Below are 13,828 nucleotides of genomic sequence, written 5' to 3'. Positions count from 1 at the left end.
TCACTTTTTGCTTGATATTCAGGCAGTGCTTCTTGTAGGTCAGAGCACTGTCCAGGGTGACTCCCAGGTATTTGGGTGTGCTGCAGTACTCCAGTGGGATTCCAGTGGGATTCCTTTTTACATGATGAGGGCCATATATAAATATGTGAGGAGAAGTCATAGGGAGGAGGGATCAAGCTTTTTTTCTGCTACACTGGAGACTAGGAGATGGAACAAAGACTTCAAACAACAGGAAAGGAGATTCCACCTGAACATTAGAAAGAACTTCCTAACTGTGAGAGCTGTTCAGCAGTGGAACTCTCTGCCCCAGAGTGTGGTGGGGGCTCCTTCTTTGAAGGCTTTTGAGCAGAGGCTGGATGGCCATCTGTTGGGGATGCTTTGAATGCGATTTTCCTGCTTCTTGGCAGGGGGTTAGACTGGGTGGCCCTCGACATCTCTTCCAACTCTAGGATTTTATGAAAGAGCAAACATTTCAAAAATAATGCTTCGCTATAGTGGTTCCTTTCTTGTCAACTATCCAGCCCTCCCGGAGCTGTGTTTAGTCTCATTCCTCCCAGAACCAGGGATCTTGCTGACCTCACTGAATATGCAGAAGGGCAGCTCCCCAGTGTGGTTTTCAAAATCAAATAATAAAATAAAAATAGTTGTGTAGGACCCAAGGGACAAGTCCAAGGAAAAGCGGCTATTTATGCCAGATACAGCCACGGCTGCAGTCCTCAACACAGCTATTCTGTGGCAACATGTGCCACATGGCCTTCCGAGCTCCAACCTTGCCTTGGGAAGAAGAGAAAAATCACAAACGGAGCATTGTGCTTGGTCTATTTTAAACCTGGGCACAAGGCATCCTACTCTGTGCTGTGTTGCTCACCACTTCATTTCCATCTAGGTCTTTGCAAAAGTGGGAGTGCCTGCAAAGCGCTCAGCACAGCCTGCTGTTCTGCTTTGAGGGAATTCAGCAGGACCGGGGGGGGGGGGGGGAGAGAAATTCCTCTTTTTAAAATCTTTCTCTCCTGCCCCCAATTTCGTCTCTCAACTTTGTCTGAGGCTCCCTGGGAAGAGATCACAGCCTCCCGGTTTTGCAAAAGGCTGCCTAAGGGCCTGCCTTTTATGCCAATAAATGTTTTATCATATTTAAGCTTCAAACGTGTTAGCAATGGGTCTGTTTAACATTTGGCGAAATGAAAGATGGAAAGCAAGAATGAGGGAATGGGGTGGGGGCACAGCCATTGTGCTCCCGATAGGAGCTTCCTTTGATTTTTTTTTTTTTGTTTCATGTCGAAAGATCTCAGCATTTTTCCTAAATGTCCTCTTGCAAGAAAATTGTGTCTGAGAAGGCAAGACGGGGCTAATAAGAAGATAACAAATGTTATTTCTTCCAGATTTTTCTTTCCTTCCTCTTATTTCTTTCTTCTGTTCATTCAGCCTATTTTATACTTATTACCGTATATACTTGAGTATAAGCCGACCCGAAAATAAGCCAGGGTGTCTAATTTTACTGCAAAAAACCCCCAAAAAACTGGGAAAATGTATTGACTCTAATATAGACCGAGGATGGGAAATGCAGCAGCTACTGGTAAATTTCAAAATACAAATAGATATCAATAAAATTACATTAATTGAGGCATCAGTAGGTTAAATGTTTTTGAATATTTACATAAAACTGTAATTTAAGATAAGACTGTCCAACTCTGATTAAACCATTATTCTAACCTTCTTCAATGCAAATGTGCTTATGTATCCTTCCAATAATAATAGAGTAAAATAATAAGAGTAATAAAAATAATAGTAATAGAGTAAAATAATGGAAATGTAATTATAACAGTAATAATAGAGTAAAATAATACATGTAATAAAAATAGAATAAAATAATAAACGTAATTATAACAATAATAGAGTAATAAATAGAGCTGTTTCAGTGTGCCTTCCCAGATTAAGGAAACTCCCAGCAATATGTCCTCAAATGCACTTTAATAATGATTTTGGATTGTCTGCACATTTCTTCGCTCTTCAAAACCTTTATTCCAATTACATGCTACCTGTTCATGCCCAGCATTATTTTTAAAAATTTTAATTATTGCATTTGGCCCAGCCATTGGTTTTTTAAATGCATCGTGTTATTGTTATTGTTTTTGCTTATTTTACTATGAAGTTTGTATTGTTTTTGTATTATTGCTGTTATTGTTATTGTTGTGTTGTGGGCTCGGCCTCATGTAAGCCGCACTGAGTCCCTCAGGAGATGGTAGCGGGGTACAAATAAAGTCTTCTTCTTCTTCTTCTTCTTCTTCTTCTTATTATTATTATTATTATTATTATTATTATTATTATTATAGTAAAATAATAAATGTAATAACAAAATAATAAATTAAAATAATAAATGTAATAATAATAATCAGAGTAAAATAATAAATGTAATAATAACAATAATAAATAGAATAAAATAATAAATGTAATAATAAGACATAGAGTAAAATAAGAAATGTAATAATGATAATAAAAACAACAACAGAGTGAAATAATAAATAACCTTGGCTCAAGTATAAGCCGAGGGGGGCTTTTTCAGCCTAAAAAAGGAGCTGAAAAACTTGGCTTATACTCGAGTATATACGGCACTTCCATTGTTTCCCAGTTAAGAGATGCCAGCCTCCACTGTGAATTCTCCAGTGTAGATCTTCTGGGCACATGGGGCCAATTACAGGGAAGAATGTGGGTGTATTGGGGAATGATATTATTACACACACCACATACACACACACACATGTGGGGAGGGAGTGGAAAAAGAGAGAGAACACATTCCTGATTTTAGGAATTAAGGACAGCATAGCTGCGCACATTCCAAGGCTCATGTCCAAATTTTGAAACTCTAGGGACCAGGCAAAAACTAATGGGTTCAAGTCTCTGCTTCTCCTCCAGAGACCAGGCACAAACTAATGGATTCAAGATACAAATAAAGAGATTTCCACCTAAACATTGTGAGGAACCTTCTGAGTGTCCAAGCCATTTGACAGTGGAACAGACAACCTCAGAAGGTAGTGGACTCTCCTTCACTCCTTCTACATTGAAGCTGAATGGGCATCTCTCAGGAATGATACAGGTTCCTGAATACGTAAAATCCTGCATGGCTATATTTAAGACCACTTAGGCTCATTCCTAACCCCCTGGTGGCACAGCAGGTTAAACCGCTGAGCTGCTGAACTTGCTGACCAAAAGGTCAGCAGTTTGAATCCAAGGAGCGGGGGTGAGCTCCCACTGGTAGCCCCAGCTTCTTCCAACCTCGCAACCTAATATACAAAGGTGATCAATAGGTGCTGCTTCAGCAGGAAGGTAACTGCGGTCCATGCAGTCATGCTGGCCACATGACCTTGGAGGTGTCTACAGACAACGCCGGCTCTTCAGCTTAGAAATAGAGATGATCACCATCCCCCAGAGTTGGAAACAATTGGATTTAATGTCAGGGGAAACCTTTACTAGGTTCCTTCCAATTCTGTGATTCTTTGTGCCCTACGTTATAACATATAGTTCTGCATTTGAAGATTTGTCAAATGACTGTCTTCTATTTGTAGGCATCCTCTGAATCATCCAGTACTACTTAAAGTAGAGGTTCATGGAGTATTGTTGGTCCGAGAGCGTTGAACTATCCTCAGGTTGTAGTTCAGCTATATCATTGAAGGAATCCCTATTTTGCCTTCCACTTATTGTTAGGAAGCAGAAGAGGTGCTTGAGAGGTCATTCACCTCTCCTGCCAAAATAACCTGACCAACTTAAGGGCTAAACAAGAAGGCTTCAAGAATGGGGAGTGTAGTTTGCTGCTCTAACTTGGGCACCCTTCCAACTAATTTTGCATTTGTGATCAAGGCTGTTTTGTTTCCACTATCATTTTTCAGTTGCACCCTTCTCTTACAACTGCACATTTAATACCTTAGAAGAGAAAGCTGATAAGCTACAAACTGTTCTCACAACACATTATATCAGTATGAATCAGCTGTGGTCAACATAAGCATAGTGTTCCAATTGAGAGAAGTAATATTCAGCTTTGGTCAGATCTCATCTGGAATATCTTCTCTAGATCTGAGCACAGCAGTTCAAGGAGGATATTGACAAGCTAGAATACGTACAGAGAAGGGAAACCAAAGAGATCAAGCAGTCTGGAAACCAAGTTTATGAGAAACGACTTAGGGAGCTAGATACGTTTAGTGAGGAAGACGGAGAGGTGACATGATAGTCAAATAGATTGCCTTAGAGCAGTGGTGTCAAATTCATTTTCACCAAGGGCCACATCAGCCTTATGGTTGCTTTCAAAGGGCCAGTTGTAATAATAAGACCGTATAAATATAACTATATTGTCCTGGCATTGAAAACTTGGCAAGCCACTTAAAATTATTTGGCTGGCAGGCCTTGCATTTGACACATGTGCATTATATAAACAGCAAGACGAGAAGACCTACTGACTTATCATTTAATTCTCTCTTATTCTGAGTTTGGCTAATCTTCCATTTATAGAGTCATAGAGTTATAAGGGATTGCAAGGGCCATGTAGTCCAATCTTTAATGATGCAGGAATATATAACTAAAGCATCCTCAAAAGATTGCCTTCCACCTGTGGTTTAAATCCAAAGGAGGAGAGCCCACCATCCTCCCAAGTTTTTCCCCCTGTTGTTCTTCCTAATGTTTAGATGGAATCTCTATTTTCGTAATTTGAATCCACTGGTTAACATTAATGTTTTTGGAGGAGGAGAAAACAAGCTTGTTCCATTTTCTACATGCTATCTCTTTAGAAAGTTCAGGATGGTTTTTCTGTCTCTTCTCAGGGTGTTTTTCTCCATGCAAAACATACCCAGCTCCCTAAGCTTGGTTTCTAAACCTTTAACATTTGAGTTGTCTTCCACTAAATCAGTAGTTCCCGATCTTTTTTTTGACCAGGGACCACTTGACCAGAGACTACTTGACAAGAAACCACTTTGATCAGGGACCATTTGACCAGGGACCACTTGACCAGAGACCACTTTGATTAGGGACCACCTGACCAGGGACCACTATGACCAGGGACTACTTTGATCAAAGGTCACTTTGACCAGAGACTACTTGACCAGGGACCATTGACCAGGGATCACGCACCAACATTAGTACCAAAAGGGTTACAAATCAGTTTTTGGTAAACTTTAGAGTTGGTTTGGTTATTTTAGATGCTGATTTAGAAAATTATTATTATTATTATTATTATGATTATTATTATTATCTTTATTTATATCACGCTAAAATCTCCCGAAGGACTCGATGCGGCTTACAAAGGTCAAGGCCACCAACAAAACAACAGCATACAAATACAACAGTAAAACTCATAAAACAAATAATAAAACACCAAGCAAAATAATAAAACACTAAAAACAATAACACCATGACGCATTTTAATTGCATTGGATAGACCACATCAGCTCTAGTTTCTGCTACAGAACATATGCCATGGTCAGCGACAGGGAAGGAGTGGCAGGCAGTGTGAAAGGAGTGGAAATAAAATAAAGAGGAAGGAGGCTTGCGGACCAGATTTTCATCCTCGCGGCCCACTGATGGTCCTCAGCCCACAGGTTAAGAACTACTGAACTAGACATATTTCTCTATCTCAGTGAAACTATGGTATCCACCATAAAACACCAGTGAGGTCAATCCAAGTATTTTATATCTAGTTCTGGGTAAGATAAAAAATTACAAGCTGGACCTTCAGCCAGTCCTGTTGGCACCCTTGCAGCTTGCATCATAAAAGATTTTCAGGATTTTCAGGCTGCAACTCCTGGTTGACGGAGCTGTTGCTTGTTGCATGACCCATGGAGCAGTGCTTGGCTGCCATCTTGCTCCCCCTGCAATTCATACATAACCAGGCAGATTTTCAAGCTCATATTCAGCCTTGAAGAGCAAAGCCTCTTTTTCCATTGGGGCTTGGCTCCAGCCCTTCTAAAGTCGCACATTAAGCTGTGTGCCACTTGATTCATTGCACTTGGCAGGTACCTGCTGAGTCCTCTGGCAGGCAAACTGCTTGATGTTTTATTGTTTCATGTATTTTTTATAATAGGCCTTCAAAGGATATAGATCCAGCATGTCACACGACCTGCCTTGCTTCGAATAGCGAATGCAAGATTAAATGACTGACATCTTGCAAGCTACGGCAAGCTGAGGTGATGCCCAAATGGTTTCTACTCTCTACAATTTCTTCTGAGTTCTACTTTTTCTTATCTTCTATCCCTTTATTATGTTATTTTGCAACTGTTTATTTTATTTTATTACTTCATGTATCTTATTTTGATGTAATTTTTTGTTTCTTTGTATTTTATTTTGCTGTATTGTATTTTTCGGCTTGGCCTCATGTTAGCCACCCTGAGTCCCCTTTGGGGAGATGGTGGTGGGTATAAATAAAGATTATTATTATTATTAGTAGTAGTAGTAGTAGTAGTAGTATTCAGGTTTCAGCATCTGTAAGGAGAATGACAGAGAGAAACAAATAGTAAGGGAATTCAAATCAGAATTGTACCAAATTCTGTGATATGGTTTTATGTTCTATGCATTTTTAAGATGTTGTGATCTGCCTTGAGTCCACTCTAAAGAAAGGAAGAATGAATCTCTTATCTTGGAGGATAACTCAATGAAAGAAGTGCCTTTATGGATAGCAATGGAAGCATCAACTCATTCACTATAGGAAACAGTATGATATGCCAGTTGGACCTTTGCTCAGATCCAACATGTACTGTTTTTCCCAGTTTGTGCCATTAATGGATGCAGATAGTTCTTAATAACTTGGAAAGGGTTGTAGCTCAATGATCAAGCCTTGTGCTTTGCATCCGATGGGTCAAAAATGGACAAGTTGTTGAAGGCTAAGGAATCATATTAGTTTCACAGGAGACCTTGGAGGTTCATAATCTGTTGGACCCATTCCATGTAACAACAACAACAACAACAACACAACAAAAGCCAAAAAAGCACCCCTAAATGCTCTATAAAGAGGGAAGGGGGCATGTTTGCCAGGTTTGTTGGCTCAGGAGAGTCCCTTATTTACAACTGGAATTGATTGGGGCATCTTGTCTTGCTTTTAAGACCTCTCCTGGACTAAAAGGTAAAGGTAAAGGTTTCCCCTTGACATTAAGTCTAGTCGTGACTGACTCTGAGAGGTGGTGCTCATCTCCATTTCTAAGCTGAAGAGCCAGCGTTGACCATAGACACCTCCAAGGTCATGTGGCCGGCATGAATGTATGGAGCACCTTTACCTTCCCACAGATGCAATACCTATTGATCTCCTCACATGTGCATGTTTTTGAACTGCCGAGGTTGGCAGAAGCAAGGGCTAACAGCAGGAGCTCACTCCACTCCCCAGATTCAAACCACTGACCTTTTGGTCAGCAAGTTCAGCAGCTTAGTGTTTTAACCCATTGCACCACTGGGGGCTTCTTCTGGACTAAAATGTGAGGAAAATACCCCTCATAGCTTCATTGGAGATTTGGGAGCAACCACACACATGCACACATTTTTCCAGGCGGTTCCTGGAGAAAGCAAAAACAGCCATGGAGGCAATGTGCTCTCTGCTTTCTACAGGCTGTACTTCTCCTAGGTTCATTTCCCAGTATCTCCAGTTAGAGCTGGGAAAGAGTCCTGCCTGAAATGACTGGAGAGCCCCTTGACCATACTGGGCAAGATGAGCCAGTGGGCTGACTTGCTGTTGGGCAGCTGCCTGTGTTCTTATGAAATCCTGAATGCTTTCCAGTGGCTTCACATTAATGAAAGGAAAATAAATAGAGCTCATTAATAACAACAAGGCAGAAAATCAGTTCCATATTTGCCTTGAATAACAGGCAGGCAATGCTGTTAATTATCTCTCTCTTTCTTTTTTTTATAAAAGAAAGAAAGTATACTAATTGGTAATCTTCTCTAGATCTCTAGCTGATTTTATGAAGTTATTCATGCACCTCAACAAGGGGAGTTTCTATGGAAACTGAGCATCCAGATTTTCATAAGGCAACCTACCAAAAGAGAGAGAGAGAGAGAGAGAGAGTAGTGCCCAGCTAAAAATGCAAATTGACCTTTTGCAGCAAGATATATGAATACCCAACTTTCCCTCTTCTCCTTATACCCGTCCTCTTCCACGCACCACCCCCAGTTTCCATTTTGCGTTGTGGGCCGATCCCAGCTGGACTTTACATGGCAACAGCGTGAAGGCATTGTTTACCACTTGCTAGACTCCGTGGGGATGTATAAAAATCTGCCAGAGCACTGCAGCTCTCAAGGGGTGGATTCTCTGGAGAAGCACTGTGCTCGCTGCTGTATGTCATGCCAACTTCAGGGAGTCAAAAATATACAACTGCGTTTTTTAACACAAAAAGAAAAGGTTTCCTGAGGCTGTAATTCGTTGACCCATTTCAGAGATGCACGAGGTAGTTGGCATTTTGTTGAGCTGTCTCTCTCCCTTTAGATCATCCCTCCTCACTGAATAGGCCAGTTTTCCTCGGTGCATTGTCTTTCAGATGAGTTGGACTCCACTCCTATTATTTCCAACCAGCTTTGGTTACATTTGATTACCATTTGCTTGCCGTGGGTGGACCGATGGGCAGTTTGTCTGCCTATGCGCAGCACTTCACATCACGGCTTTTACCCTTAGTTAATATCTGTTAGTGAGGCTTTAAACACACTGGTGGAGTTAGAATTCTCTCCTTGACTGCTGGGCTTAAGAGCCAAAGAAACACAGACTCTCCAACAAGTCATTCTTAACTCAGCAGTCGATCTTGCAAGATTTGAGTCTGGGAGACACAGTGGAGCTGACGGTGGATGCATGCATTGCCAAAAAAGGAAGAGAAAATGCATCATTTTAAAAAGCACGTAATACATACATGCTTTTTAAAAGCATAATCTGTTGTAGGTGGGCATCATACAAAGCATGTGTTTACAGGCAGGGAAGAGAGGTTGTGCAGTTCCACCTGCAGGTTTCTAAAACACACCTCTATGATACAGGAACGTGGTCAATGTAAAGAGCCAACTGGGTGTTATTTCATTCTCCCTTTGTAGATATTCCATCCATGACCTTAGGTTTGTGCTGCATTGTTGAGTATCCAGGGAGAGTTGGGATGACAGCATGAACTGGGGCTCATTAAGGAAAGCCCAAAATCTCCCCCCACACACAGTTCAAATAACATGTACTGTACATGTTTCTGCCATCATCAATAGGAGTCTAGTGTCTAGATCCAGGGAAGTCATGCTCCTCCTCTACTCTGCCTTGGCTAGAGCACATCTGGAATACTGTGTCCGATTCTGGGCATCACAATTGAAGGGAGATGTTGACAAGCTGGAATGTGTCCAAAGGAGGGCGACTAAAATGATCAAGGGTCTGGAGAACAAGCCCTATGAGGAGCGGCTTAAAGAGCTGGGCATGTTTAGCCTGAAGAAGAGAAGGCTGAGAGGACACATTATAGCCATGTATAAATATATGAGAGGAAGTCATGGGAGGAGGGAGCAAGCTTGTTTTCTGCTGCCCTGGAGACTAGGATTTAGAACAATGGGGTCAAACTACAAGAAAGAAGATTCCATCTGAACATTAGAAAGAACTTCCTGACTGTTAGAGCTGTTCAGCAGTGGAACTCTTGGCCCAGGAGTGTGGTGAAGTCTCCTTCTTTAGAGGCTTTTGAGCAGAGGCTGAATGGCCATCTGTTGGGGGTGCTTTGAATGTGGTTTCCCTGCTCCTTGGCAGGGGGTTGGACTGGGTGGCCCATGAAGTCTCTTCCAATTCTATGATTCTATCGTACGTTGCCTCTGTGGTAGGACAACAGTAGAAGATTGCATGGTTTGGGAGCAGTAGGCCTCGGGCCCAACCCTTGACATAGTAGGACTAGGAAAGTCAATCTCTGAAGCTCAAAATATCTAGTCAGTATAAATATTACTGAGATACATAGAGCAGTTCTCTTGATTCAGGAGAAGGATCCAGAAAAATTACTTTTTTGGTCTTAAATTCTCAGGGTCTCCTGCTGAGTCATTAATCCCTGTCTGTTTCTATTAATGAATGACTTACTTTTATTGTATGCTAATAACGGTGTTTTCCTTCTCCTTGGCAGGGACTGGTCTTGAACAGACTTGGGCGGAAAGACTTGGCTCAGAAGGTTTTGCAGGATGCGGTCCAGGTCCAGAGCACCAGCCACCAAGCATGGAACAGCCTTGGAGAAGTCCTTCATGCTCAGGGAAAGAATGAAGCCGCTGTTGAGTGCTTCCTAACTGCACTGGATCTTGAAGCCAGCAGCCCTGTCATCCCATTTACAGTTATTCCCAGGGAGCTGTGATGATAATTTTAACATCACAGATGTGCATTCTATGGACATAGTTCCAATAAAGTACCCGAGAGATAAGCAATTAGTTTACAGTGCAATAAATATGCAGTCAACCCTCCACATTTGTGGGTCTGACTTTGGCAAATTTGATTATTCATGAATTTGATTATAACGTTATCTCTAGGAATTTCTACATCCTCCAGTACAATGATAGGTCCTTCAGTATGGTTGCATTCAAAGGGCCGTTTGTAATTGTAAGACTATATAAATGTTGCCTTGGCACTGAAAGCCTTGCGGACTTCATAAAATGTCTAGACAGGTGTTCTCTCAGGTTTTAAAAAAATAGTATTGTTTTAATTTGCTGTTTTTCCACTTTCATTGGGGTCCTGCACTCCTATACCAAGTGATTGTGGAGACCTGACTGTATAGATACAATTTATTTGTTACTCAGAATTCAAAAGTCTTTGTTAAGTGAAGCTTCAATTTCAGGGATATTCCATTTTCCTGGCACACAGACTTCAAGAGGAATTGCCAACAGGAAAATGCAATTCTAGCTGCTGGGGTTGCTGCAATTTGCAGGGGTGTCTGCATCCAACTTTTACAATGTAATTCTGAACATAAACAACCAGAAATGGAATGACTTTTTGTAGGTTTTTTGGGCTGTATGGCCATGTTCTAGAAGCATTCTCTCCTGACGTTTTGCCTGCATCTGTGGCAGGCATCCTCAGAGGTTGTGAGGTTTGTTGGAAACTAGGAAAATGTTTCAAAATGTTTCACACTTACCTCCAACAGACAAGAGTACTTTCCCCCACCCTGGACCTTCCACAGATATATAAACCCAATTTTCCTAGTTTCCAACAAACCTCACAACCCCTGAGGATGCTTGCCACAGATACAGACGAAACGTCAGGAGAGAATGCTTCTAGAACATGGTCATACAACAACGCAGTGATTCCAGCCATGAAAGCCTTCAACAATACAGAAATAGAATGGCAGTCTCAAAGGGATTCTCTTTTCTCTTCAATTATTGCTGTCTGACATTAGTTGCAGTTATTCGGTGGTGAGTGTGGAGACATTATCTGCAACCTGACAAATCAAGGGATGCACATGTTTGCTAAGTTTTCTACCTAATGGATGATGAGATTATTAGGTTTTTTAAAAGACATTGGTTGATGATTTCTGCATTCCATGATATATATATTTTTTGGCAAAAATTCACCTGTAAGAAAAAAGCACTGATTTTGTACACAAAATGGTATCTTCTCCACAAAAAAAAAAAAAAAAAAAAACCCTCATTGTTTTCTGTACACACAAACCAAGTATTTTGATCAAAATGCATTGTGCACAAATGAATTTTTCACAAAAAGTATCTGGAATGTGAAGAATCCTATAGCTCTCGATCATTTTCTAACCTTGATATGTTGGTATGTTGAGATAACCTCTTCTATCAAAGATAATAGTATTTGCAAGTACAGGTTGAACATCTCTTATCTGGAATTTCCATCTGATATACTCTACCGCTGAGCTGCTGAACTTGCTGACTGAAAAGTTGGTGGTTCAATTCCAGAGAGCGGGGAGAGCTCCCAATAATAATAATAATAATAATAATAATAATAATAATAATAATAATAATACAACTTTATTCCCCACCACCATCTCCCATAAGGACTTAGGGCAGCTTACAAAATAGCACACAAAGATGCCATGCATAAAATATATAATACATAGAATAAAATGCAACAACATGAAACAGGAGCCCCTGGTGGTGCAGTGGGTTAAAGCACTGAGCTGCTGAAGTTCCTGACTGAAAGATCGCAGATTCGAATCCGTGGAGCAGGGTGAGCTCCCGCTGTCAGACCCAGCTTCTGCCAACCTAGTAGTCCGAAAACATGCAAATGTGAGTAGATCCAGCGGGAAGGTAATGGCACTCCATGTAGTCATGCTGGCCACATGACCTTGGAGGTGTCTACGGACAATGCCAGCTCTTCAGCTTAGAAATGGAAATGAGCACCACTCCCCAGAGTAGAGGATAACTGGTGCCACTTTTGGAATCAGAAGATCAAATATACCCAATCAAATAATAGATTGAAGAAAAAAAGAAAACATGCAAATGTGAGTAGATCAATAGGTACCGCTCCAGTGGGAAGGTAACGGCGCTCCATGCAGTCATGCTGGCCACATGACCTTGGAGGTGTCTACGGACAATGCCAGCTCTTCAGCTTAGAAATGGAAATGAGCACCACTCCCCAGAGTTGTATACACCTGGAAACCTTTACCTTTACTATACTCTAAAATCCAAAAATGTCCACATAGGTGTACGAAATAGTGACCCTTTTGCTTTCTAATGTGCCCAAACTTTGTTTCATGCACAAAATTGTGAAAAATGTTGTACTCCAAATTTTCATGATGAGACTTGGGTCCCATCTCTAGGATATTCCATTCAAAGAATCATAGAGTTGGAGCAGACCATCCAGTTCAATCCCCTGCCCTGGGGTGCATAATCAAATCACCCCCAACAGCCTATAGGCAAAAACAGATATTCCAAAACACTTCTGATCCCACGTATTTCAGATAAGGTGTACTCAACCTGTATTCTTTATTACATCTCTAGTCACCATAATTGGTTGAAAAATGTGAATTAAAGCTTGGTGTGTTTTAGGTTTCAGAAGCCTGGCTTGTAATGCTGTACACATTTATGGCCCCTACTGGGTCTTATTTTGGAGGGAATAGTGGGGTGCGAATAAAGATGATGCTAATTATGATATCAATGATAATGTCTGTTCTGTTAATGACTATAATCAACGCAAGACTTCTCTCTCTAAGCTTACATCATGGTGTACTAATACAATAACATAACCAACAAAAAGGTTTGCAGTAGATCTAAAAATAACTATTCTGAAAATTTGGATTGGTGAATAAAACATTTGGGTGGCCTTCTGCTAGTAATTATGATGGCATAAGACATCATAATTAGTATTTATTATTTATTTATTTATTTAGAGCTTTTATAACCCGGTCTTCTTGACCTCCGAAGAGGGACTCAGGCTGGCTAACAGCAGAAAATTCATATGCAAATAGAATAAACATAATAGCATCATAATACATTAATACATAAAATACAGATCATACAATTACAAAAGCCATCAAAGTAAAATCACAAATTCATCACCATCCGCCAGTGTGGTCAGCCGTTATTGACTCGATCATCATTCTGCAAATGCTATATTCCAATAGATCAATAGGTACCGTTCTGGCAGGAAGGTAACAGCGCTCCATGAAGTCATCCTGGCCACATGACCTTGGAGGTGTCTACGGACAATGCTGGCTCTTCGGCTTAGAAATGGAGATGAGCACCAACCCCCAGAGCCGGACACAACTGGACTTAATGTCGGGGGAAAACCTTTCGCTTTACCTTTAAGCCAAACTTTCACATTCACAACTTACTTTTACATTATTTTGGAGGTTGGAATTCTGTTCTGAGCACACAATTACCAAAGCCATGAGCATTGGTAGGAACTTTGGTTATAAGCAATGGTGGGAGA

General features: G+C 40.9%; 1 protein-coding gene across 1 annotated transcript in view; it reads left to right on the top strand.

The window, feature by feature from the left end:
- TTC7A (tetratricopeptide repeat domain 7A) overlaps positions 1–10,832 on the top strand; it is a 226,727-nt gene extending 215,895 nt beyond the window's left edge. Inside the window, exon 21 of the mRNA XM_060754418.2 lies at positions 10,077–10,832. Within this exon, the coding sequence (XP_060610401.2) occupies positions 10,077–10,298 (222 nt within the window). The 3' untranslated portion in view covers positions 10,299–10,832. The remainder of the gene's footprint in view (positions 1–10,076) is intronic.
- Positions 10,833–13,828: the final 2,996 nt, after the last annotated feature.

This window comes from Anolis sagrei, chromosome 1 (assembly GCF_037176765.1).
Source record: "Anolis sagrei isolate rAnoSag1 chromosome 1, rAnoSag1.mat, whole genome shotgun sequence".
Taxonomy (NCBI): domain Eukaryota; kingdom Metazoa; phylum Chordata; class Lepidosauria; order Squamata; family Dactyloidae; genus Anolis; species Anolis sagrei.
This window is presented reverse-complemented; position numbering and strand designations above follow the sequence as displayed.